At 42.4% G+C, this 27,057-nt stretch overlaps 1 protein-coding gene across 11 annotated transcripts in view; it reads right to left on the reverse strand.

Moving 5' to 3' along the window:
• Positions 1–1,288: 1,288 nt before the first annotated feature.
• The window catches only part of ST3GAL6 (ST3 beta-galactoside alpha-2,3-sialyltransferase 6), a 50,522-nt gene continuing 24,753 nt past the window's right edge, over positions 1,289–27,057 (reverse strand). For 7 of the 11 annotated variants that reach the window (XM_030472658.1, XM_030472677.1, XM_030472667.1 and 4 more), the window contains 9 exons: positions 26,475–26,543; positions 25,092–25,169; positions 22,117–22,220; positions 20,731–20,794; positions 15,090–15,185; positions 12,761–12,947; positions 11,369–11,506; positions 7,626–7,778; positions 1,289–5,962 (listed from right to left, as the gene is read on the reverse strand). In XM_030472658.1, coding sequence (XP_030328518.1) covers positions 5,882–5,962; positions 7,626–7,778; positions 11,369–11,506; positions 12,761–12,947; positions 15,090–15,185; positions 20,731–20,794; positions 22,117–22,220; positions 25,092–25,169; positions 26,475–26,543 — 970 coding nt within the window. In that variant the 3' untranslated portion in view covers positions 1,289–5,881. The remainder of the gene's footprint in view (positions 5,963–7,625; positions 7,779–11,368; positions 11,507–12,760; positions 12,948–15,089; positions 15,186–20,730; positions 20,795–22,116; positions 22,221–25,091; positions 25,170–26,474; positions 26,544–27,057) is intronic. The other 4 variants (XM_030472719.1, XM_030472726.1, XM_030472743.1 and 1 more) reach the window with 3 other exon arrangements.

Below are 27,057 nucleotides of genomic sequence, written 5' to 3' on the forward strand. Positions count from 1 at the left end.
TCCCAGAATACATGAGACATGTCAAAAGCAAATAATTTTGTATTTAAAATTTTTGTACTGATTTGAAAAAAATATCTTATTAAATATCTTTAAAAAAAAATTAAATCCTAGTTTCATTCAGCAGAACCATTAGAAGGAACATTTGATGTGTGGGAAGCCAAGAAATCAGGCATCACAGAGGTGTGCTGCTAAGGGTTCCTGCTCGCCCAAAACCCCAGAGCTGGCAGCCCAGGCTGGGAGACTCACCATGACCCTGGCTCTCCCTGGGATTTGGAAACAGCTTTTCCCATTACTCCTCATTCCCATTTCTCACCTGTAGCATAAACCTAGTGTGAAAGCAGCAGCATAGCTGTCACTGATCTACATCACCATTCAACCGTGGCTCCATTGCTGACAAAGGGTAAATTTAGATGACATATTAGGAAGTTGTTCTTCACTATGAGGGTGCTGAGGCCCTGGCACAGGGTGCCCAGGGAAGCTGTGGCTGCCCCATCCCTGGCAGTGTCCAAGGCCAGGCTGGACGGGGCTTGGAGCAACCTGCTCTAGTGGACGGTGTCCCTGCCCATGGCAGGGGGGCTTGGAACTGGATGAGCTTTAAGGCTCCTTCCAACCCAAACCGTTCTATGATTCTATAAGTAAATTATAACCCATGGTGTGGCTCCCCCAGTCTCACCTCAGACAGGCATTTCCTCCAGGCTGGTGAACTCCTAAACCGTCAGTACTAAAATGAAGGCATTGCATACCTACTTGTGTCAGGTAATCCTTTTCTAAACCTCCCTCAGACTCCCTGAAGCCACTGGCTAAGCAGCTCCCTGCTCCCCAACATCTCAGTTTTACTGTACAAAGAGAAAGAGAAAACAAAACATGAGCAAAATATCACAATCAGTATCTCCCACTTTCTATCTAAAGTCTTTAATCACATGCCATCTTCTTAGTTAAACGTCTTTTATTTTAGCACTCCCCTGAAAGTCCCCAGTCAGACAGGCAAGATTAAAAAAACCATGAAACACTGAAATCAGGAGGATGCTGCCCTTGGTCTTACCCACAAAAACTATGTCCCAGCCTTGCTCAGCCTGGAGCAAGCTCTCCACCCGCAGCACAGCTCAGCCGACCTCAGTTCAAACATCTTCAGCTCTGTTTGCTCTACTAAGCACCAAAGCTTGTTCTGAAACTCGACCCCGTATCTGACAACACTGTGCGTACTTTACACACCATTAATAATGGGGCTGGGCATGCCTGCGCATCCGCACACGCACAGCAGCTGACCTTGCAAAAATAAGCCTGAGGGCACTGTCTTTAACACAGTTTATTCACAGGAAAATAATATTTTTCCATTTGTAGCATTCAAAATTTCACTCAAAACGACTGTAAGAATGTCTTCAAAATACAGCTGGCACTTTAAAGGCATATAAAACTTAAGACAAATGGCAAATAAAATAAGTATTTACCAATACCAGAAACAGATGTTGAGTTTCCTCTGTTCTTAAAAATCAGACTCCATTTAAAAGTTATTTATACCACCTCCCAGGGCATTGTTAAAAAGGAAAGTATAGCATAGGAAATGAGGTACCACACACTAATAATTAGACACCAAAGTTCTGTATTATTATCACCAATACAGTCACTGGAAATGTCATTTATCATGACTTTTAGGCACTCAGGTTCGTATTTAGTGCAATAGTCTGTGACCTTCCTTCTTAAGTCAGCTCTCAGTACTTCCCTTAATTATTACAGCAGAAGAAAAAATACTTTCCTGACAGAAAACAAACAAAAAAAACCCCCTAAAAGTCCGAGCCAAAGCGAGCTTTCAGCTGACACCTGCCATCCTGCTTGTGCTGGGCATACTCCACTACCTTAGAGCTGGGTCTTTACTATGGTGCAGTGTTTTGAGCAGGGTGGCAGACAACGTACAGAGCACCTCTGCTGTAAGGTGCTGCTGCCTCAGAACTCAGCAGGCTGCTGGAGAACAGGACAGAGGAAGACGGGATGACAGCACCTGACTTTGCAACTGATACAGGAAGAAAATGGATGTGAGATACTTGGTACCTGTACAGTTACGCTGTGACCACACATGGAAATAAAGCTGGCAGCACCCTGGGATTCAAAATTGAAAGCTTTGCAGATGATGTGATGAAAAGAAATGGGAGTTGTTAAAGGGAAGTTTCAGAGGAGAGATTTCGCCTACAGGAATGACAAAACTAGAAAAATAAAATCTTAATAGCAGCTCACTCTCAGAAAAGATCTAAGTGTTTGGAGTTAGTATTACTGCTTTTCTCAGAAGTCCCAAGGCAAGTCTTTGGTACTGCAAAATGCCTGTGGAAACACGTGCCCAGACAGAACAGGCACCATCACTCACCCAGGTATTCCTGCCTGTGTGAAGCAGGTGGAAAAGCCACTCCCATCCTCAAGGCAGTGTAGCAGAAATGATCGTGTGAAGCAGGTGATAAAGCAGGGTTGGAGTACACAGAATCCTACCAAAACATCTTACAGGAGGGAAAATTAATCACTTGGGTCACTGCTTGGTACTGAAGAAAAAGCTACTGGCCTGCTTTGCAAAGCTGTGCTTTCCAAAGTACCCTGTGGTTTAGCAACACTACCAGCTCATCTCGGTCCCAAGTGAACAAGTTGGCTCTAAATGTTCCCCAGCCACCCCTGGGACAGTAACCTTGGCATACATGGACTTGACATCCCTGCAGGAGCACAGAAGTAGGGGGAAAATATCCCTGGGAGTACTGCTTAATTTCCAGTTAGTCAGTCAGTCATACAAACGGGGAGGCTTATTAAGAAGAAATACAATAAAAAGGGGCGGCTGTCAGGGATAAACGCTTGTGGACAGCATGTTCAATGTGCTGAGAATACAAAAAACATTATTAAAAAAAAAACCCCAAACAAAAAAAAAAAACCAAAACCAAAAACAACAAAACCCCAAAATTATTAGGGAGACCAAAAAAGCTGATGTGGTAGAAAAAGAGCGAAGGAGCCTAAGTAAAAAGAGTTTGGGGGACACCATTTGTTTGCCATGAAGCCTTTTTTCCAATTACTTTGTTTGGATTCTAATTATAGCAGAACAAACCCCGTGCCCCGCAAAAAAGCAGACAACCTCCTAGGAAAATTAGGAGAAGGAATCAGTTTAGATTAGTGGGAAGAATCTCTCTGGAGAGGCAATATAGCATAGAAAATACACACATCCTCAAAAGCAGAGCTCCCTACCCACCTCCTGCCACTGGGGACAGGGGTGCAGAAGCAGAGGGAAACAGCCAGCACCATCACAAGAATGAGGGACTGTGGAGAGAGGGCAAATTCCACAGCTCTCCTGGACCAAATCCTCAAGGTCAGTGTACTGCAAGACATGCATGTGGCTGGATCCATGGCTGCAGCCCATCCCAGAGCTGGGGGGGGGCAGCTCTAGGAGCGACCACAGATCTTGAGGGGCAGGAGGCAGCCCTCCACTTCTGCCTGGCTCTGCTCTCAACAGCCTGAGATCTGCCAAGGACTGCTACGCAGAGAGAGCTCAGACAACACCACGGCTCTTGCGAAAAGCCTTACCTCAGCATTTTTTCCCCTGTGGAATTACTATTGTCAGTAGTCTAAATCACTGCAGGTCTGGGACTGCAATGACGTACAAGCCTTTTTAATTAATTGAAATTACCATGAGAAATAAATGTCGGTCAAGGCAAAGACACAGTGTCACTTTTTGTGGATGCAAAACCCCACCTGTTTGCATTCAGATATTTTAAGCAACTCTCTCCTCAAATCCCCCAAACTATGCATGTTTAAAAGAAACAACTAAGAGCCCTTCTGTCACCTGGAGAAGAAATTCTGGTTTCCCCCATTTCCAGCACCGCAGCCCCAGGACCTCACGCGTTCCACTCTCCTCCATGCCCTTGTCCTGGGCACGGCTGGACAAGGGGCCACCCCCTGCATCATCACCTGCAGCAGCTGGGCCCAAATGACACCATGGCACAGCCTGACCCTTGCTGGGGACATGTCTGGGCCCTCCTCCATCCCGGCACAGATTCTTATGACATTCAAAGTTATTTCAGATATGTCCGTTTGCATGAAAGGGACCAAAGCTCAGGAATCATTAGGTGAATGCACAAGCCTCCTCCTCTTTTGGCTGTGGCTACCCCCCAAATCACACTACCCTGATTCCCAAACAGCAGAGCCAAGGAGCTGAAGCTGGACATGACAACTACAGGAAGGTGGGGGGTTTAAATGCCTATTGCACTCTGCAAGAGAAACAGGAAAAAAGAAAGATGACTCTTTGGTCACTTCAGTGCTTATTCCTTTAGGTTGCTGCAGCAAAGAAATTGCATTCGGTACTCTCGTAACCCTCAGCTTCTAGGAAAACAAATACTGTGCTCTCGACCTGCCAGAGGTTTGTATTCATCTCTTAATTGTTTGGACTGTTCCTAACTGTACTAAAACTCTCTATATAACTATTAAAAAGCAGCAAAGGTTTTTCTACCAACTTTAAAGATGTCTTTTTTTCTTTTTGAAGTGGACTTCAGTGTACTTTCTTTAGGTGTGACTGATCAAGATAACCACAAGATCTGCAAATCTGCCACAATTTAAAAAAAATAATACACCCTATGATAAACTGGAACAGCACATTACTTGTTCTGCTTTGATAGCTGCCAAGGGCACTTCCAGGCAGATTTAACTTACTCAGCTGGCTTGTCTGAGACAAACCAATACAGAAAACATAAATGTCCCATTACATGTTTCAATTAAAACCCACTAAATGATTTAGTTCAGCCACATCCTTTAAACCTAAGTGTCAAGACAGGAGAGGTAAACAGAAGCCAAGTGATAATTCAGCTGAGGCACATCTTGGTATTCCCAAGCACACTCTACTCCAAAAATGGAAACATTCATTGCTCAAATTGATGCATTTCAAAGGTGGAAGCACATTACAGCATCTGAGAAAGGAGATTGTGCTGGTCTGGAAAAATACACCTTGATTCTTGGGGAGCAAACAGGAAGATGTAAGAGATGCTGTCCTAGAGATCTAGGAATCCAACAAGCATCGGCTCTGAGTTTAAACTTGGGTATGAACATCTCTGTCCCAGCTCAAGTTTCCATTGTGGTCTGGAGGAGGCTGTTAGGACAATTCTTCAGTCTTCATACTCCCTCTTTTCCAAGTCACAGACTGCAAAATTTATTGGATGCACAGGACGGAGAGTATGATTTTCCATAAACTGGGTACGCCACAAACACTGTCAATACCAACACCTCCACGAATCAGGCTGAAGGGTCTCCACCTTTGGCAAAGTCAGACCACTGTTCAGAGCTGGTGGCCAGTGCAGCAGCTGTGGCTTCTTTGCTGAAGATGGACATCCCCTCCTCAGGAGTAGGGCAGAACAAAACCTGCACACTCTGTGTGTTCCCCCTTCTCCCAGACACACAGTAAGGATTTATAGGCATTGCTTTAAAGCCATTTTCGTACTACAGGAGAGACATTCAAGACTTTACATCCATCTACTAATTAAACACTGGTTGTCTGAGTCTTTTGACAGTGTAACTCTTTTGGAGGACAACATCAGAAACAAAAGTATTCCAGAGAAGTAATTGTTTTGAAAAGAGTTCTTGTTGATAAATAAGTGATATGCATCACATTTTTATATATCCCTGATAGTTTCAGCTGAAAGTTTCATGGTTTTCCCATTATTAAATAGCTTCACAGAAATTCAGTTAACTGTTTGCAATAGTCTTTTACCCTCGGGCTTAGAAGAAGCTTCTGCCTTAGTGAGGTTTCTGTGTTTCTTTTAAACAGTAAACAGTTATGCTGCACTTAAAAAATAAAAATGTCATACAAAAAATATATTTTTTTTTCAAATCTTGAAAATAGTGATTGTTCTTCATATGTTCCATTCAGCTCTCACGTCAAATTGACCACAAAGTTCTTGTCTATAAGCTTCTTCAAAAATTTCTGCTCAGCATTGATGTTGTGGTATTCATTCTAAAGAGATGAGAGAAAATAATAAAAAAAAGTTAAATTCAAATTATTACCAGAAGCATCGCTCTGTTGTTCTTTCCTTTTAAATACCTGTGGTACTTGGAAGATGCTAAGAGTAGGAAAGCTCTGGGGAAAAGACTTCTTAGCAAAGGCTGTAGCACCGTCTCCCAAGAAAACAGGTGAGTGACTTTTGCTCAAAACTAGGTTAGATTTTCCATTAGGACACAAACCAAACGGGAAGATCCTTCAGTAGCAAGAACGGGTGAGACGTGGTCACAGAGAAGACCTTCCATTGCTACCTCTCCCAACTCCTCCCCATGCTGAGAGGGAACAGCTGCATAACCACATTTACCACACGAGCAGTCAAAAAAATGACTAATTCTCAAAGCTCAACACGGGTTCTTGAAAAGCACCCATCAGGCGTCTGGAAATCAGATGCATCCTGCCAATCAGTTTCAACAAGCCAAAACCAACCCATCTGCTGTGCTGTATCCAGATCCTGGATACACAGAGACCACTGAGGCTGGGGAAGGACAGCACAAGGGAAGGCAGTTTATGGACAATCTTTGACACCGAATCCAGTAAATTAAAATGAATACAAATACTGCATAAAAGATTGTACATATATAATCTTTACAACTCAATGCCACTAAAGAATTAATGATAAGGTTTTTGTTTAGTTGTTTAGTTTTTAAAGTTTCAAGATTTGAGGAAACTTATGGATGTCTATTCAACTAATGATCAACCTTAGCCATGCTTGGTGTACATTGCAAAAAGTGCCTCAAAATGAAGGCAAGTTCCGTGTCAGAGGAAAATGATCTCAGAGCAGCAGTCCGCAGAGAGACACAAGAGGCTCCTGTCAGCATTGTCCCTGTCCTTTCTCTCCAGGAAAGGGAGGAGGAGAGAAAATGGTCCCCATATGCACTGGGCATGCACATGGAAGAAAAAACTGCTGACATTGAGGTAGAGGGCCGAGATGGAGTTGCTCAGAGTGCAGAGCTGAAGACAAGAGCAGAGACATAAAAGAAAACAGAAGGAAAGCAGGAGTGAGAAGGCGGCACCCAGAAGATGTTTGCCAGCCTCCTGCTGCTGCTCTCCTAGTGAGCTGTGGCTTACCCCTCCTGGAAGCAGCTCCTCTTCCTAACCCTCTCCAAGAGCTGCTTTTCTTTTCTGATTTCCATTTCTGAAATTCAGCTCTTTTCCTAACTGCAAGTTTGTAGGTCTTAACTCCTTCCATTTCCCTTTGCTTTTCTTTCTTTTTTAAAGTTTGGCACCTGTGACAAATTGTGCAAGTAGGCGCCATGGAAAAAGAGAATGCAAATAGAAACAACACATTCATGTTCTGACAGCGCTAGCAAATACACCTCTATGAACAAGAGCTGTGTAGCCTAAGGATAACACCAGCAAAGTAAAACAGAACATAGAAATGGTTGTACCTCATGCAGACATTGCAGAATATGGTGGAGCACAAGGGACACAAATACCATTATCCATATTTTTCAGAAACAAAAACAGAGATGAAGAGATTCAAGCAATAACCCATGAGCAGCTGAACTAGGAGAAAATAGGAGGCCTTTCTGACCTGGAGTCCACACTTCTATCTATACTGAATTGTCTTCCCCAGTTACCAGCTATATTTCTCTTAGCATAAACAAGCATTTGTTACCTGCATCATCTGAGACATTGTGTCATTGCCGTAGTAGTGCAAAGAACTGTTTCTGTCAGTGAAATCATACTTGAAGCCTGCCAGGTGAACTTCATGGCATATGTGAAATGCTAGTGTAATGGCAATTAGCCCCGTTGTTGGATGCTTGGGTTTCTAAAAGGAAACACAGAGAGCACACACACATACATAAATAGCCAGCAGCTTGATGGGAACAGCAAGAATAAAGACAGTGGAAATCAGGCAGCCTGGCTCTTCTGCAGATGGTTGGGTTTGTAGTTTGATCCCCTTGTGTCTCCTAAGGAGTAAGGTACTGCCTGCAGGTGTTCCATGACTGGGGTGTTGCCATGTTGGCCTTCCCTGGGATTCTCTGGGTTCTAGTGAGAGCTGAGCCCATACTACAGCCCTTCCCACCGCACAGTCATCAGGGAGGTCTCCCCATTGCTCTGCTCAGCACCTCCTTTCATGAAACTGGTCAAGCTTCAATGTATTGGAGACCATTTCACCCCATCAAATTTGACCAAGTTAGCAGATGTGTTCAGAAGTTTCCACATGATGGAGATCCAGATGAACAGAACATGACGTGGCACCAAACTAAAAAAGCGTGAATGCTACTGCAACATAAATGTCCCTGTATTTGAATTTTTTCAGAGCAGGGAAATTCCAGAAGACCACAGCTTTAGACCTCCCCCCACTATCTCCATTAAGAAGAAAAGAAATTTTAGGAAAAATTGCTTATTTTTCCCTAGGGTGAGATAGCTCAGAAGTAAATGCAATGTAAAATATCAAGAGTAGGTCAGAAACAGGGTTTAAGTGCAAAATTATGAGCATCTAACTGAAAATAAGCATTTCTTGCAAGAGCATAGAGTGACTCATTGCAATCATCTGTCCTGTCTTGTGATCAAGTACATCACGACTGCTTTAGCAGCAGCAGTAGCTAAAATGATCTGGGTTGCTAAACGAGGCAAGGTTTGTAGAGGTGAACTCTTTCACTAGACCAACATGCTAAAGGGGATGGTTGGTCTAATGAAAGCTGAGGGGAAAAAAGCATCCCCAGAAATGGACAAAACTTTCAAGCACTGATGTCCTTTGCTAAAATAACAATTTTATCATGGACCAAATGCTCTGCACACTCTTGGTATCTGCAATCAGATCTCAAACTGAGTGCAAAATCATGTGCTTTTCTGAACTTCTACCCAAGGCTCAGTTAATTTGCCTCTGAAAACAAAGCAGACAAACCAGCACAGGACAGCTCTGGCCAGAGAGACGGCAGATGCACTTAATGATACAGAAAAATATTTTAAGTGTATCATATGATGACAGAACCCCAGGAAAAAGTTACTAACATCACTCTGTAAGCCTATTTAAAGTCACAGAACTGAACTATCACCTTTTATGTAGATTTTTTTGGTACCATTATACAACTCTTGGAGCACTTCAGAAATAACATCAACTTAAAATGCACACTATTGTCCAGGGCTCTTGCCAGTTAGCAAAATAACTTTCTGCCCTTGGGGCCCAATACCATCAATTTAGTGGTGACTCTGTTGCAATGTCCATACTAAACAGGACCCAAAAATGATGGCAGGAATGCTACATGTCAGGATTAGTGCCATTTGGAAATAACAAAAAATTCCACAGGTTGCAACTAGCTCTGTTTACCTTCGGCTATCATAAAGGTCACCTCAACAGAATATACAAAATAAGCAACACTATTAAAACATATTATTGCGCCGGTGCCCTAGCAATATCCAGATATCCTTGGCTTGTAATGAAACTTGTTCATATTTAATGGGGATAAGCACAGCCCTGGAATGACTCTGCAACACTTTCTGACTTCAGTGCTGCTGGGGCAGCACACCCAATTTTACAGTTGTTCTCCCAGGTCTGCTATCACCATTACAGTTGCTAACAAAGAAACAGAAATGCTTGTTGGACTATGCCACTAAGTGCCACTCGGGGAACATGAGGTTGGCTTCAAAGGCAGACAGCAACCCTGGTCTTCCACGTCTCCTGCAGGCAGAGGGGGCTGAAGTGCAGGACAGCGAAGGCAGCACCAGCTCTCCCCAGGGACAAGCTACTGGACAGAGGGCTCCAAAATGGGTCCTGCAAAAGTCAACCCTGGCAACAGGAACCCCTGAGGCATGACCTGCAGCTTAATCGAGCTACTGCAGACGTGCAGGCTCCCACCACAGCCAGCCTCTGAGATGGGAAGAAAAGCACGTCTAACCTTGACCATTTGCTGCCACTGGGGCCAAGGGGCTACCAAACCCCTGGGGTGGAGCAAGTGGGATGTGGAGGTGGCAGAAGGGGGCTCCAAGCACGGATGTGCTCTACCCAGCTCTGGGCAGGGGCACCCAGCGAGCTGGAGAAGAGCAGAGGGCACGCATGCTACGCAAGTGACTGAGGGGCCTGTGCCTCCATACCGGCTCCAGGACACTGCAAACATCTCTCCGGCTCACTGACAGCACCACCTCACTTTTACTCCCACTGAGATAGGAGCAGGAAGAGACAGGAGGAATTTCTGGAGCCATGGAGGCCATGGATATTCTGTGGCCTTTTAGGAGACAGTTAGGCACCCAACTACTATGCTGCTTTCTTCCCACCCTTGGCTGAAGAGCTGAAATGCCACGGATCCCCAGCAAGCACGCAGCCAAACTGGGTATTCCAGTTTCAGAGTTAACAAGGGAGGGAAAAAGCCACTGGTAGGCTCAAAAAAAATAAATTTAAAAAAAAGAAAAAAAAAAAAGGCACAAAAACTCCCCAAAGCAATAAAAAAAAACCCAAACCACCCCTCAACTCCCTCAAACATTAGAAAGATTAAACCAGAAAAAGTTGTGGTAGATACTACGCAGTGACAGCCTGTCAAATGTTTCTGCACGTCAGTTGGCTGATCCTGATGAGGCAGCTCTGCGCAACGATGTGACCCCAGGGAACTGTGTTTGTGCTACACAGCACGTGGTCAGTCCTGCCTGTGCAAGGGAGGTCTGCAGCTTGAAGCCTTACCTTTCATCAGAAACATTCCTCACTCATAAACTGACAGTTAAAATGTATTTTTGTGTCCAAATTGCCGGTTAACTCATTACAATGCTTGGCATCAAATCAGTAAGCACAAGAATGCTGCTAGACATATGTCATTAGCGCAGGGCTGGAATATCCTCTATGCTCCCCAGTCCCTACCCGCACCCAGCAGTGGGAAACTGCAGCAGTTTCAGAGTTACTGGGGGCTTGGGAGGGGATTTTGTTTGTGTAGGGTTTTTATGGTGTTTTGGTTTTGTTGGGATTTTGGGGGGGTTTGTTTGTTTGTTGTTTTGTGAGTTTTGGGTTGTGGTTTGGTTTTTGTTTTGGGCTTTTTTTGTGCCATTTTTGTGGGTTTGGTTTTTGTTTTTAAGAAAAAATACAAAACGCTTTACATTTAGTATTTCAGCACTCCTTAATATTTCTAGAGGCTCTTTAGATCTGCCATGTTCCAATACCTGTCTGGTTTTCCCAATTTTGTAAAAGGCATTATGTCTGTCTGCAAAAGCAGTCCCATTTAATACTAATTATAGAATGGGTGTACAAGGCTACCCACTCTCTTTCTAGATTCCATTTTCCCATCTTTTTTAAGCACCATTCTAAATGCAAACTACTGCAAAGTGAACCTAAAAGACGTTCTAACATAGTCCACTATAATAAAGAGATAATTACCTCTGAGTATACATTTGGTTGCACAAAACTGAAAGGCACAGAAGAAAAAAGCCTACCTCCTTCTTGGGAAACCTTGTTGGGAAACGAAGCCATTCATAAGCTGTTTTTCTGGTGATGCTGGGATCAAGAATCCTGATTTGACTAGATTTGTATATCATGTTCAGAGCTGGTTTCTTCCAAAAGCCTTTAGCACTCTGTAACAGACAAGCAAATATCCATTTTTAGCAGATATAAACAGTTGATTTTGGTTTTTTAGCAACTCTAACCAGAATAAAATCCAAGGGCAGGAAGTTGAGGAAGAAGAGGAGTGTTGAACCTCCCAAAGTTCAGCAAAGACGTGCAAATTGGACTCCTGCAATAGGATAACCCACTGCAGCAGCAGAGGTTGGGGCCAGCTGCCTAGAAAACAGCTTTGCAGAAAGGTCCCTGATGGACTAGCTGCATGCCCTGGAGGCAGTAAATGCTCATTTTGTGCTTGGCCACATTAGTAAGAGCATAAGGAAGAGGTAGAAGTTATCATTTTTAAGTGCTTTGCACTGTGCCTTTCTAAGATCTCACAAATGCTGTTTTGGGTTCCCTCCTGTGCAAGTGTCAAACTTGGGCAAGCTCAGCGGAAGGCCACTAAAATGGCCAAGGGGCCGGAGAGCACAGCAAACGAGGGTCTGAGGAGGCTGGGTTTGTTCAGCCCATCTTCAACTATCTGGTCGGGTTTGCAAAAAGAGACAGTATCAGACTCCTTCCGGAGGCACACACTGAAAAGATAAGGAGAAATTCTTTCCTGTAAGGGCGCTGCAGCACTGAAACAGAGGTGGTAGAAATATCATTGGAAATACTCAAAACTTACCTGGACCATGCCCTGAGAACCTGGTACGGCTTTGAACTTGGCCCTCCTTTCTTTCAACAAGGTTTTGGACCAAAGACCTCCAAAAAGAGGTCCCTTCCAACATTACTCTGCAATTCCACAAAGTATGCAGGGTAAAATAATCTGGGAAATGGCTGGAACATGCATGCCAGAATACGAAACAGTGCTAGGAAGAGGATAAAAAGGTATCTCAAAGAAGAAAATTGCTGTGGGCTGAGGAACTGATTAAATATTTGTTCAACTGTATTGTTCTGATCAAGTATACCGAGCAAATATATTGTTCAAGATCAGGTTAGACGGGGCTTGAAGCAACCTGGTCCAGTGGAAGGTGTCCCTGCCTGTGACAGGGGGTTGGAACTGGATGATATTTAAGGTCCCTTCCAACTCAAACCAATTTCTGATCCTAGAATTGAAATATGGGTGTGAGTAAGAGGCCAGAAGCATTTTTGGGAAAGGGATACTGAGTAGACTGACTAGGAGATCCAGTGCTCTCGCTAGCTAGGAGGACTAAGGTTAAAAGCAAAACAGGTGTTTTAAATGAGGTGTGTGGCAAGCTGAAGCAAAATGCATGAATAATTAAACTCACTACTTTCTGACCACCCAGTATCTCCCAAAGCCACTTCAAGTCACGCGGTTTGAAGACAATAAGAACAACAGTCGTATTAGGGTCATAGTGGATCGGATCTGAGAAGATGGATTCCGGGTAAGAAAGGCGGAAAGTCGTCCTCCTCCCAACATCATCTTCGTATCCTATAACAGGGCCGTTATTCATTCTGCAAAGGACAGACACAGAGATGGCAATGACCACCCCACCCACAACCTTACTGTGCAGTGGCTGGCACACACATTAGTCTGTGGGAGAGACAGCATGTCCAGATACAGAAGGGTTTAGTGGCCCAGCATTTACCTATTACATGGTAGATGAGCAATTATCAGGTGCACTCACCCTCTAACTCTAAGGGATCAAGCACGTATGGGAACTTGGCCAACATGATTTAGAATACAATCACACAATTGCTTATCGCGTGTCACTTGAGCAGACAGCCTTCTGATTTGGCTCAAACACAGAAACTAGAGAAGACCAAAGAGAGTATCTGGCTTGGAGAATTACCAATTGCTCCATTCGTACTACTAAATGATCCGAGTCATACAGGAGGCAATTGAAGAATGTTTTAATATTCGTCACTGTCTACAGCATACAAGAACAGGGAGTATGACTGCGTACCTGATGCTGATATATCTTTACGTTTGCCTTTTTTGTTTGCTGGCGGGTTTGGGGTGTTGGGTTTTCTGTTGGCTTGTTTTCTTTTTCAAATATTACTTGCACAGCCGCCACTGCTTTGGGATATAAGAGGTAATAAGCGGTGAGCAGGTGGGTCAGGCGCCTCTGCGCTGAGGTGTTAGAGGGGCTGTATTTAAGCCTCCACCTTGCAGTTTTTGCTTGGTGGGTGTGTTGCATATTCTTTGGAGAATTTGAGCAGTCTCTGTATGCTCCACTCCTGCCAATGTGGCTGACTGCTCAGCATCAGAGGCACACTGCTTAGAAACAAATGTTTGCAAAACAAGGTATCAGACAAGGGAGTATTTCAAAGTTTTATCAGAAGTCATCATTAAATACAGGATGCAAACATGACCTCTTTGTTCCTTTACAGTAAGCAAATGTGTACTGTGTTTCTGAAACTGTTTTGAATTTAGAGCCATTTTTAAATGTATAACAGCAGTCTACACATTTAAGAAGAGTAGATAGATCGCTGAGGAGCTCAAATACTTGTAATAACTTTAAAATAATCTCTGGAGCTTCCTTGCATCATCATACTACAAAGAAAATAAGTGCAAGGCAGGATTTATTTGTAAAGCACGAAGTTGGCAGGCAAGTGAAGCTTCCTAAGAATAGGGACATTATCTGAAGTTTAAACTTTACAAGAGGAGCTACAACCGAAGAATTGCATGTATTCATTTCCACCTTATCAGTGTTTTCAAATGTATGTCAAACCCCAGGCTTTGTATATAGCTTTTTATGGTAATGCTCAGAGTGAAAAACGCTACTACTAAAATGAGCATTAGGGTTGATGGCAAAGCAACAAAAACAAGAACACAATGTTGAAGCAGACAAACTGAAATGGCAGCTGAGATTTTAGTGAAAGAAGGCTTAGGTACACTACCTGACCACCTACAGGCAGAAAGGCTGTTTAACCAGATACCATCTCAGTTCTTGCAATTGAGAAACTAATTTATCTTTTTCTTAATGTGCAGAAAATTGTTATAATTGGCCAAATAGTGCATTTTCAGTTTGCTTCGCATTTGAGCTTTTTTCCTCCCCTCTCCTTGCCTGTTCCTCTACAAGCAGTTCCCCAATTTCCCTAGCCCAGTCATCTTCAGAGCACAGCATCCTCTGGTCTCTCAAACTTCCAATGTGAACTAACACGCTTGAGAAAAAGGGGCAGACATCAACATCATCCTCCAGCTGACACGTGCCTAAACATGGACTTCCAAGCATAAACGTTTAATTCACTCCAAGCAATGCCCATACCAGCAAGGGGTAAGACAGGTGTGATATGGAAGGTCAGAGGCAGTGCTGCCTGGGATGTTGCCAACAGTGAGGGGGCACATGCAGGACTACTCTGGGTTGTCACATGCTTGGACCTATCCCTGATGGCAGCATCTTGCACATGTGTATCTGTACACGAGTCAGACCTACCACCCACTGATCCTTCCTCCCCTGCATCAGTCAATCTGTGCAACAAAACACTGATCCATTTTTTCCTAAATTGTTTTAAATGAAGGCTGTGACAGGACAAATAAACCAAGAGGTTTTATACATTTTATACACTTTCACTTGCATAATAACTGAACTCCAAAGCATAAGTTTGTTAATTCTTTGCATGTACACAAAATGAACAGGAGATATCATTTACCTTATTATCACATCATACGAGTCAATTTTCTCCCCTAATGTCTTATTTCGAAGTACTCCTCCATTACCGACCACAACACACCGGCGACAGGCAATGCTGTGGAACAAACAGAGCTTTTAATATGCACGACTTCCTTTGCTTCATGTTGGTTTTAATGAGATATTTGCATTTAGCTGGCTTATTTACTAGCTGAGCTCATGTATCTTTTATGCTCCTTGGCCTTTACAGAGTACTCTCAATCCTGTATCGCACACTAAGGCTGCTTTAAAAAAAAAAAAAAAAAAATGATGCAGCTGCATTATTCCAGGAACTGCCAAACTCAGGAATTGGCTTCTCTGAAGCAAAAACCAGTATTTATACATGCCCTTTTTCTAGAAGTTTACTATTTAAGATCCTCTAACCCAGCTGGTGATATGGGTGCCATTAGATAAATTATCTTCCCCAGTGCTTCAAACTTGTCCCAGGCTGGGGGTATACCAACCAGGATACAGTATGTCTGAAAAAACTAACTCAAAGTAAGGTGCTTCTGCAATACTGACAACTCCACAAGTGTAGAGATCTCTAACATAAGCTAAATGTTCACCATTTACCTTGCATGCCTCTGAATTGTACATGTGGAAAACTTCAGCCCAATGACACATGTGATGGCCCTTCAAATGTTGATTTTTCTCCCTCTACTTGGAAAGTGCTGCCTAAGCATGTACTAAGTGCATGCTGTCATAAGAGGGATATACTTAAAAGTTGCCTTCTCATATGACTAGATTCAACTTAGACACCATTACTAAGCATATAAAACACCGTGAGCTACAAGTCTGATCTTATACTACACGCAACCAGAATAGTGATTCCTTTCAAATTTACAATGTATTGAGTTCAAAAGCACCCCAAAAAGGTATTATGAAGATCCTAAACTTATGAAAATAGATTCTAAAGGTAAGATTTTCTAAGTTCTCCCTCATTTTCTAAGTGCATCTTCCACTCCCTACCGTCTATATTTCAATGCTAGTAAAATGTGTGTTTTGCTTAAAATAAAAAGAAAGTGCACAGACAGGCTTGCTGGTTTTTTACTCAAGAAATTTTGCCTCTTTAGGGAAGGTTTACACCAAATGTGTTAGATTGCAAACTCCTTCTTACAGAACAAGGACACCATTTTTTGTTGTAAAAATGCTTCTTTATTTAGAGCAAAAGCTGTTCAACTTGGTGGCAGCAGGAACAATAGCAAAATAAAAATGTTGGTATTTTCTTCAGACACAAAATAGACTCACAGCTTACTGGGGATGAGCCACCTCCCAACATCCCACAGTTCTTCAAGTAAGAAAAAGGCTCTGTGCCATTTCTTATCATAGGGCATCCCAGGACTGTCCCCCAAAGAATACTATAATCTGTATTAAATGCCCAGTGTGGAACGTTATGCAGACTAATTAATATGTTCCTCCTCAGACAGTCCAACTTGTTTTTTCAGCTGAGAGTATTATTCAACATCAGTGAAAATAGCTTGTTCCAGCTAAGACTGACCAACACCTCAATGTACAAAGCAGTTCCCTGTATGTCCTACAGAGTTGTTAACGCAGTTACGCTGTACTGCATGTGGGCTAGGGGAAAACTGAGCCTCAAAGTAATGCTGAAAACCTGAAGCTTACAGGAAAGGTGAAATGCGAATAAATGCCAACTGTAAAAAGCACTACATTTCCAAAGAAATGCTGGGATGGCACTTTCTCACCTGCTGCTCTAGAGCCACATCTGCAGAGGGAGTTGCCTCTAAAAATTTATACATACATATAAATTTATATATAAATAGTGCTGCTAAATGCAGCTCTTAGGGTGGGGTGACATGGAAAAACCTGGCACACCTTTCTCTAGTGTTTCCTGAGCAGCTTAGCAGAAGCCAAGCATTCATAAAAAGATTTCTAGCTAATGCCACAAGTCCATGTGACTCAGTACCTCAGAAATCAGAGGGGTGAAAACCTGTTACACCAATGTTCAGATGCTGGGAAGGGACTCTTCATCAGGAACTGCAGCAATAGGACAAGGGGTAATGAGTTTAAACTTCAAACAGGGGAAGTTCAGGTTAGATACAAGGAAGAAGTTCTTTACTCTGAGGGGGTTGAGGCACTGGACCTGTGGACCCATGGAGAGAAGAGCCTGCACCAGAGCAGATTTGCTGCAGGACTGGTGACCCCACAGGGACCCACAGTGGAGCAGTCTGTTCCTGAAGGATGCACCCCTTGGAAGGACCCACACTGGAGCAGTTCATGAAGACCTGCAGCCCGTGGGAAGGACTCACATTGGAGAAGTTCATGGAGAACTGTCTCCTGTGGAAGGGACCCCGCACTGGAGCAGGGGAAGAGTGCGAGGAGTCCTCCCCTGAGGAGGAAGGAGCAGTAGAGCCAGTCTGTGATGAACTGACAGCAACCCCCACTCCCTGTCTCCCTGCGCTGCTGGGGTTCAGGAAGCAGAGAATTCATGAGTTAAGCCCAGGAAGAAGGGATGCGTGTAAGGTGTTTTAAGATTTTATTTTACTTCTCATTATCCTACTCTAATTTGATTGGTAATAAATGAAATAATTTTTTTTTTCCCCCTGAGTCTGTTTTGCCCATGATGGTGATTGGTGAGTGATCTCCCCCTGTCCTTATCTTGTGATGGAGTGGCTTTGGTGAGCACTTAGCACCCAGCCAAGATCAACCCACCCCAGTTGACTAATACTACTTGGATGTAAAATTGAGTTTGATTCAAAATTTGAAGTTTGATTAAGCTTTCAAACTTCAGTGCCCTTAATAACACACACACTCAAAAATAAAGTTATTGGCTGCCTTCAAATAACCCATAAAGCATCTAACATTAATATGTGAACTTTTTAAGTGGATGAAGTTAACAAGCAGATCAAGTACTCCTGATGAATTGTACATGAATACAGTCATAAATACAGTCAAACAAATTAGAAAGACCAGCTTTTAATCTCTGTCAAGCTCAGGAAGTCCAAGCGGGCCAACTCAAACAGGAAGTCTGGCATGAATGTGCTATTGCTGAGTTGTGTTCTCCCCTTTCCCCCGCTCTGTATTCAAGTGTACTCAATTACAATCATAAGTCTATGTCTACAGTAACACAGATTTCACTGACAACGATAAGCAGGGAGGGGAATAGTTTACACCAGCATAAAAATACTGAACATATCACCGAAAACTGACGTATTGAGATAAAGAATATGTAGCCAGGCTGGACTGTATTCAAAGATATTTAAGTTAAATAAACTGACCTGTACTTACTGTAGATCACAGAAATCAACACACTGATTTTCAGCAGACTGTTACTCCCAGATATTTTACCAACCCCATTTAAAGTTTCCTTTTTCTTTTTTTTTTTTTTTTAATCAAAAAAACTCCACTCACCCCAAAGGGTGAATAACACTCACCCTTTCTCCAAGTCAATAAATTGGCAAGAAGAGAAATAAATTCAGATGTCCTTAAACACCATCAGGTGTGCTACAAGTGAAATGTAACACACTGAAATGTCTGGAGGTCTATCTTACCTCCACAATACTGATGAAAGTGAAAAATACTAAAACCGCAGCTATAACAACTGCTGGCTAAGGGATTGCATTTAGATGTTCAAGATCTACTTAGAGTATAAATGGATCCTGATGCAAACCACATGGTAACTCATCTCCAACATCTGAATGCAATCCCTTTAGTCACTCAAACTATTGAACTATTGCCCTATTCACACAGTGTACAAGAGCGTCTTAATCTCAAGGCCAGGCAGTACTTTATGTATATTGTTTATATGGTGAAATGCTAAACTAAACATCTTCCTAGTTATAAAAAATAAATTGTTAAATAGAAATGTAGCTTTTAAAGGTCACAAGGTTTGCATCTTCCACATTCCACTGAAATACTGTTTCTCTCAAAAAGGAAAAAGATGATCTCAACCTCAGCTCCTTTAGCACACCTCCCCCCCCCCATAGTCAGCTGGAGAATGCAAATTATTTCCTTTGAGGTTATTTGTAAAAGGAGGGTGCAGAGGTCACATTTTCTTGACTCAGAACCGCGTAAATGTATTTGTAAGAATTCACTGCAGTTGAGCAGAGTCCTAAGAGTGCCCAGCAAGTAATTCTGAGAAAATGGGTGGAGCGGGTGTTCAGAGGTCACCTTGCAGATAACACCCTTAGCCCGGAAACCCTTCTCCTACAGGCTATGCCGCTGAAGTCAGCGGCACCATTCACCTCCAAACATTGAAGAACTAGATCTTTACACAGCGAGCTCCTAAGTTTGGAGCCTTCTCTTCTCCAAGCTGAACAAGCCCAACTCTCTTTGTCTTCATAGGAGAGGTGCTCCAGCCCACTGACCATCTTCAGAGCCCTCCTCTGGATGTGTTCTAACAGGTCCACATCCTTCTTACATTGGGTTTTGTGGGTGGAGGAAGGAAAAAAGAGTAAACCTGAACATCCTAGAAATAGACACTAAACACATTAGAAGGAAGGACTACAGTAGGTAAAGAAAAGCACATAAAAGGAAAACTGGGTATTAAAAACAATTATTTTGCTCATATTCTACCCAAGTTTAATTAAAATGTGATCCTACTATTTGGCTTGAAGTAACGATCTTCTGTTTCATCTCCTCGATTAAAAAAAACCACCCAAATACAGCTAAGCTCAGCACTATATGCATTCAACTCTATTAAGAAGTCTCACATTAACGTCACATACAGCAGGTTGTCAGCCTGTTTGCTAGACTGCAAATCTAAGCCATTTGCATCACTTGGTAAACACAGGATTTCAGTATACTTTCCAACTTTACTATACTACCTCCCAAAAAACCAAAACAAAACAAAAAACCACACCACCAAACCAAACAAACAAACAAACAAAAAAAAAACACACCTACAAAAAAACCCAAACCAAACAAAAAACCACACCAAAATAAACTCCAACAATGACACATACACACAAAGATCCTGCAAAACCAAACAAAAAATCCGGGCAGAAGTAGCCTCTAACCAAGAGATTTAAACAGTGCAATCTAATACATCAGGAGTCACCTAAGGCATGCTCTAATCCATGCCACACCCTGGTTACTCCCAAAAGGCCAGAAGAGCCTTTCCCGGCTGCCTAGGTCTCCCTCATTCACAGGAAAAGGCAACTGAGCATACGTACAAACAAGGGTGTGCAGCAGGCCAGCAAATGCACTGGCACAGGGATATGCGTAAGATTTCTTTTGCATAGAAACACTCACTGGTTTGCATCTGCTTATCTCAAACACTATCTAGCTTACACTAATAATGATTCTGAATAAGGACATCACATTGAACTTCTAAGGGGTGGTTTCACTTTCGTAAAGTATGAAAAGATACAACAGGAAGATGGGACTGCATTCAGTTAGCAAACTCCTAACACACTTATAAAAAGCAATCAGTAAGTTCAAGCTCCCTCACAGAAGAATTATTCTTGAATGCTGGTGCTATGCATGTTTAAAACCAAACTTACTTAAATCTTGGGATCAGTTACATATTGCTTGGACACCATCAATCAGATCTGCATCTTGGCTAACTTGAGCAATTTCAGGATAACACTACTAATTCCTTTTCAGATAAATATTTAATATTTAAAATGCAATGAACAGAAACAGTATCAAATAAACCATCTCACCTGTCATCTTCATTGAAAAGTCCACAATTCTGCAGTCTTGAAAGGGCTAAACGAAAGAATTGCTCTAGAAAGCAAATATGAAGAAGATTAATGAAAATGTTCAATGCTTTCTGATATAAAAATAAGCCTGCCACCCTGACTAAAGCATTTTCAGACACAGCAGTTTTCACACACTGTGCAATGAAGAACTCAAAATAAAAACACTTGTCATTTAGGGCCACAGGTCAATCAATGATACAAAGAAATTCAGGTTTATAAGAGCTCCTCTCTAGGAAGCTTTTCCTGCCTCAACGCTCCCCTGTTGGAAAACAGCAGGGGATCTGTACAAAAAAAGAATAATAAATCTGTTACAGTAAATAAGCATTGGAAGAGTTTCCAAGTCCTACATCCTAGTTGACTTTTTCTTCTACCCAACTTCAGCTGAAACAGAAGCAGCCTTGGCCCAAGAGGAGGGGATGCACAGCCAGAGACCGTAACAGCATTAGGTGTCAATCCAGCCTGTGCTCACTGGCAAAGCTGGGCCGAGGCAGTTTCCCAGCTCTCCCGTGGTGGGCAGGCACCTGCTGGACACTCAATGTGCCTCAAACTGAGAAGGGGCTTCAACTCATTCCCACACATACTTTTTCTCACTGCAACCCCAGAGGTGCAGAAAAACGCATCATCCTCTTTACACTGATGGAAGACAAACAGAGTCTAAAGCCCAAATCTGCAGGGTACTAGGAAAGTACACGTTTCGGTATTGAAAACTCTGGGACTTGAGACTTACAACCCTTTCCAAAAGGATGACTAAGCCCCCTAGGGTCTCTGCCCCTGTTTAACCTGCCCTGATCAACGCAGGTAGCAGACATGAGCAAGCACACATTCTGCACAGGTACAGCAGCCATGCAATGGCAGGAATACCCGCTGCAGCCACAGTGACACCTCCCCTGGTGGGAGATGCTAGCCCAGTAAAAGGGAAAATTTGCTGATATAACTGCCCCAACCTGGGGACTTCTGCCTCAGTAAGACTCTTGATGTGTGTAAAATTCTTAGGTGTGTTGATCAAACCCCATCATACTGACCCAGATAACATTTCACTTAGTAAGGTGCTAGCTAAGCATCTTTAGCACTCCAGTCCACACAAATGCAAGGAAGCTGAATAAGCTCCATTCTTCCTCACCTCCACCTTTTTGGAGCTTCTCTGCTAAAACACCGACCTGGTGTTTTATTTGTAAAAACTGGATGGTGCCAGGTTAGAGGGACTAAATGAAACCATGAAGTCACTGCTAGATACCCCCAAAAGGATTGGCATTGGTGAACAGGAAAGACCAGGGCCTGAGATTCAGATGGCTTTATATGCCATTTAGGTATTCCTGTTTAAAAACGAGGTACATGGGGAACACAAACCTGCTCTCTTTATTCCATAAGGTAGTTCAAACTTATCGCTCCCGTGGAACTCCGCCACTCTGATAAAATCATTAGCACACAGGAACGGGTATATTTTGTCAACACTAATGAAAGGAAAAAGAAGTTTCAAAAATCCAGATTATTTATTTGAGTAAGCCAGTAATTCATGCAATTTCTTTAAAAAAAAAAAAAGCTTTCTTTATCCTACTTTAAGTATTATAAATCTTTAAAACAAGAAAACTCATGAACACAGGGGAAAAAAAAGCAGGTTACAAAAGGGAAAGATTTTATATTGGAAAATACAGGTAGAGCATGAAATAAAAGGACACTCTCACTTTCTCTGCCACTGTAAGTTATATTGTCATTAAAATCGTATGACTGAAAGCTTAGAACATGAGAATATATTTAAGAGAATATGTAACCCAGAAAGACAATGAGTGACTTCAGGTTTGAAAAGTACATAACAAAGGCAGCAAGGAAAATTAAGTTATTATTATATACCGCAATTTACAGAATTGGATTTGAAACAAGGTGTTTTAACTTGAAAATACCATCTCCTGAAGACATCAGCTTATTTGAGATACATTCCCATTCCAAACAAGTGGCCCTTTATGACTGTAAGGGCCACATTAGTAAGTACTTTGCAGCAACAGAGGTATATCCATACAGGAAAAAGTATGGAGTTCTCACATTCACATTATACACATCTCAGTTTGGGTTTTGTGCTAGGCTAATTCCAGTAGGGTGCCACAGACTGAACACTTCTTAGCAGCTACAGCACGACGGGTGTGCTCCTGCAGTGTATCTTCTGGCTTAGCCAGATGTCCAAAAGGAGCCTAGTGCATATGTGCCAGGGCCACCCTGTGATTAGAAGAGTGGCACATGGGGATCACAAGGAGGATTACCTCAAAAGCACATTCCTACTGCAAACTAGAATATGATGGCATCATACCCTATAAGCATCAAGACAGAAAAAAATGGTCACTTCTTCAAAAGACAGTAACCACAGACAAGCGTTCTCTCATAACAGGGAAGGGACTCATGCTACCATACCTGCCAAGTCAAGTCAAATAAATGAACACTAGACCCAATCCCGTCACATGCTATCATGCCCTTGGCTTCACCTTGGAGTTAAATAGTCACTCACTGAACTGGCTTACTGGAGTGATCCTGCATACTAGGTCTTATATTAGAAGTGTTAACACATAAGTATACACTCACAGCAAGAAAGTCTAGTATTGATCATAAATACCCCCAGCCAGCACATGACTTGTTTCTCCATGAAGAATATTAACAGCTGTTAAAAAAACCTTCCATCTCAGCTTCACAAAGCAAGTATCTCGCTCTAAGTCCTATGTATTCAGAAGATACTAACAGTAAAAAGGAAAAAAACCAAACAAAAAACCCCAACAAAATACCACAGCCCACACACCAAGAACTGGACCATAGGTTAATTAAGCAAGACCAGCTAACTTTGAGACAACATGCACTGAACACCTCTATTAAATGTAATAACTTGCCTTGCTGTTCAGAAGCAGCTGGTAAGCTTAGACATAATAAATAATGCATCTACTGCAAAGAGATTCTTAATTCTAGCTCTTCTAGCTCTGGTTCCATTCCAATAAATAATTCTGCCAGGTTAAAAATCCTTTCAACCTCCCCAGGCTATTACCAAAGTGCACACACCAGCCCTCCAGCTCACACAAACTATCTCTGTAAAGGAGCTGTGGAAATATGCAAGAGACTCTGTTCTAGCTCTGCACCTTCTTTCTTGCTGCACATGTGAGACCATCCCTGTCCGCTTGCTCAGAACCAGAGCTATCCTGCTGAGCCTGACACGGAGACAGCCTGGGCACACTGTGGGAACTAAGGTGGGAACTAGGACTACCTCACTGGGCCAGGCAGCTCTCCAAAACTCAAAGACCACAGGACTGCTTTGGGTAGGACAAACTTGAGATTCTTCCATGTTCTTTAACATAAGAATAGAACTGAATCAAAGCCATGTTTTCTCGTGCACCAAAAAAAGAAGCAATGGTTTCTTTGCTTAGAGCTTTCAGACTCCTTTAGCCAGGACTTGGTCTAAACATCTTCCCAAGCTTCCCCAGGGCCATACTCAATGTTTGCTCAGACAAAACACAAAGCCAACAATATAGCCTGTCTGCTTCTGGTCCTGCAGTACTTTCTTAACATCTCATTTAAGACTTGTGCTTCTAATAACAAATACTCCTATTATTTCCTCACAAACCTCTTGGATGTACTTTTGTGACCAAACTCCTCCTTTGTTTTGGGTTGAAGCTCTTCCTTTTTTCATCTGACCGCTTCTTTACAAAGGAAGCTTTCTATGAGTACATTAAAGTGGAGAACACCTACACACAACAATACTATTAAAGGAACAAAAGCATGAATAATCTCAAATTTCATTAAAACTCCACTGAAGGGGAAGAATCTTATATCATTAAATATTGGATTAATTTTTGCACATTTCATACTCCACTTTCCAAATAAAATGGAAGAGATTTTCAAAATCTCGCTGATCCCTGGCTGCTACAGAAATACTTAGCTATCAAAAAAACCTTTTAAATCCAGGTTTTAAATAACAAAATGAGTTTCAGTCTTGGATATGAAGACTTTTTTACATTAAAAGCATGGAGCAGGGGAAACCTAAAGCTTGTATTTCAATCATTAAAATAGCTTTGCTGTTACTAGCCAGAATATCTGAACAGGAAGTATTTATTTATTCAGTACAAACACCAGCATTTTGAGCTAGTTGTGTGGTATTGCTCAGATGCTGATCAGTGGCAAGCTAAACAATTTGTCTTGCCACAACCAGGAAAAGCAGCAACGAACTGGAGCCCGAAAGCTGTACTTTTAGAGGTGAATCAAAATGTGAAATAGGTCAGAATATGTAAATAGCTCATTTCTGCCTCAATCAGCACAGACTTTCCTTTTCCCTCTACTTCCCACAGAATACTCACCCCAGTAAAGATTCAAATGCTGGTTTCAGGAGGCAAGTATCCAGTGCGTTCCTTCTCTCCACAGCTGTAGGTGGCAGCCTGCAAAAGAAGAATTTCAAAGAAATAGCAATAACAGGAACCAGTAGCAGCAACAAGGTAGGGAAACTTAGACAAGCCACATTAGTAAAAGCTGATTACTGAGTGAACACCACACTAAATTTTCATGATTGCCTTCGTATCATAAAGATGGATTTTTATCATTGCAGTATACAATTACTTTTACTAGCAAAGGCTTTTGTCTCATGGTGCTGTTCCAAAGGGTCTGCAACCTCCCTTCTCAGCAACTGTCAAAGCAGCCATAACCAGAGGTGAGATTTCAGACCTACCTGCAGAGAAGCAGGACACCTGGGCTGAATCACTCCTGTGGCCATACCAGATAGCATCACCAGCGCTCCTCAGAGAGGAGCAGGGAATAGAGCAGGGAATAGAAAGCACCACATAGGGTACTTCAAGGAAAGTGAGATTCTTTGGGATTAAGTCATTCCTCTCATAATAAGGCTAAGACATTTCTAAGAACATTCCCATCTTGGTGATTTAGCTCAATTAATAACAAATACAAAGCCCAGAAGGGAGGGCAAAGTTCAGTGTGAGCAATGCGTGCATCTGGGCTGCATTAAAAACAGAAGGATGAAACCACCACATTAGAACCACAAGCCAAACAGACCATTACGGTTAAATGCTTTTGGTAACCTCACGTTGTCATGTGAATACTGACACTGAAAAAGCACCCTGTGAAACATATCAGCTGGCCAGCTCTTTGCTTTCCAGCATAAGCCTCACAGATGGCATTTTGCAGGATGGCTTCAGAGAGAACAGAGGCCTGGTTTTAAGTTTTAGCATAGGCACTTATTAGTCCCAGAAACCTAATTGCAGGAATTTACTAGCACAAGATCTGCTTATACATGCACTTGCACATCACGAGTGAACCACACCTCTGATTTATTAAATTTTAAGCACACTAGCTGCCCTCGTAGCTCTACTAATTTTATTCAGGTATAACTCAGAATTGCAGAAATTTGGAAGTTGTAAACAAATGTCCTTCGAACAATTCACTGCTTGGTACAGACAGTCACCGTAAGTGGCCATAAATATTAACCAAACACTGGAAACATGACATGGACAAACTCCCTTTGCCAGACATGTTACAATTGTGTTCATAACGGAAACAGCCAACAGACAGCTGTACAATAACCAGTTGAACAGACACAACTGCACAATAACCAGTTGAACAGGGAGCCTACAGACAAAGGCTACTGATTTTACTCTCAATGCCTCCCACTTGCCCAAAAAAACAACCAAACCAAAAAAATTCCCACCACAAAAATACTCAACTGCTGAACTTACTGGGTAACTCCACTAGTCTCATAGGAAGGAGAAGCCCTCACAGAGGAAGTCTGTCCATAAAAGCTAATCCTGCAAAAAGGGAAATGTCACAACACTCTGGTTTGCTATAAACAGAAACCACAACAGAAAGCCAATGTATCAATTGTATGCTATAAGCAAGACAAATAGAGCCACATCAATCACTACTTTTAAAGCTATCACTATTGTCTTCATAACACGAACACACTGCTCAGTCCTGGCCACAGCTATGAAAAAGCCAATAGAAACTCAACTTCTCCAATAACTGCGCTGAATTTTAGGTCCCAAGCCACATATCCCATGGAGCCTGGAGACTGTGAAGGCTCCCTTCCCACAAGGATGCCACTGGGACTCAACAAATTTCAGCTTTTGAAAAGGTGCCCACTACACCTGCAGTTATTCCCGTGTGTGGAGCAAGCCTCTCCCATGCCATCTATCAGACATCTAAAGAAACAAGCTAACACTAAGCACATGTGGGGTGGGAGGAATTACGGACATGACACACACAAATAGGGTATCTCTCCTCACCTAAACACCTATTTTCATGAAACTCAGAGAGGCTCCC

The sequence above is a fragment of the Strigops habroptila genome, chromosome 2 (assembly GCF_004027225.2).
Source record: "Strigops habroptila isolate Jane chromosome 2, bStrHab1.2.pri, whole genome shotgun sequence".
Taxonomy (NCBI): domain Eukaryota; kingdom Metazoa; phylum Chordata; class Aves; order Psittaciformes; family Psittacidae; genus Strigops; species Strigops habroptila.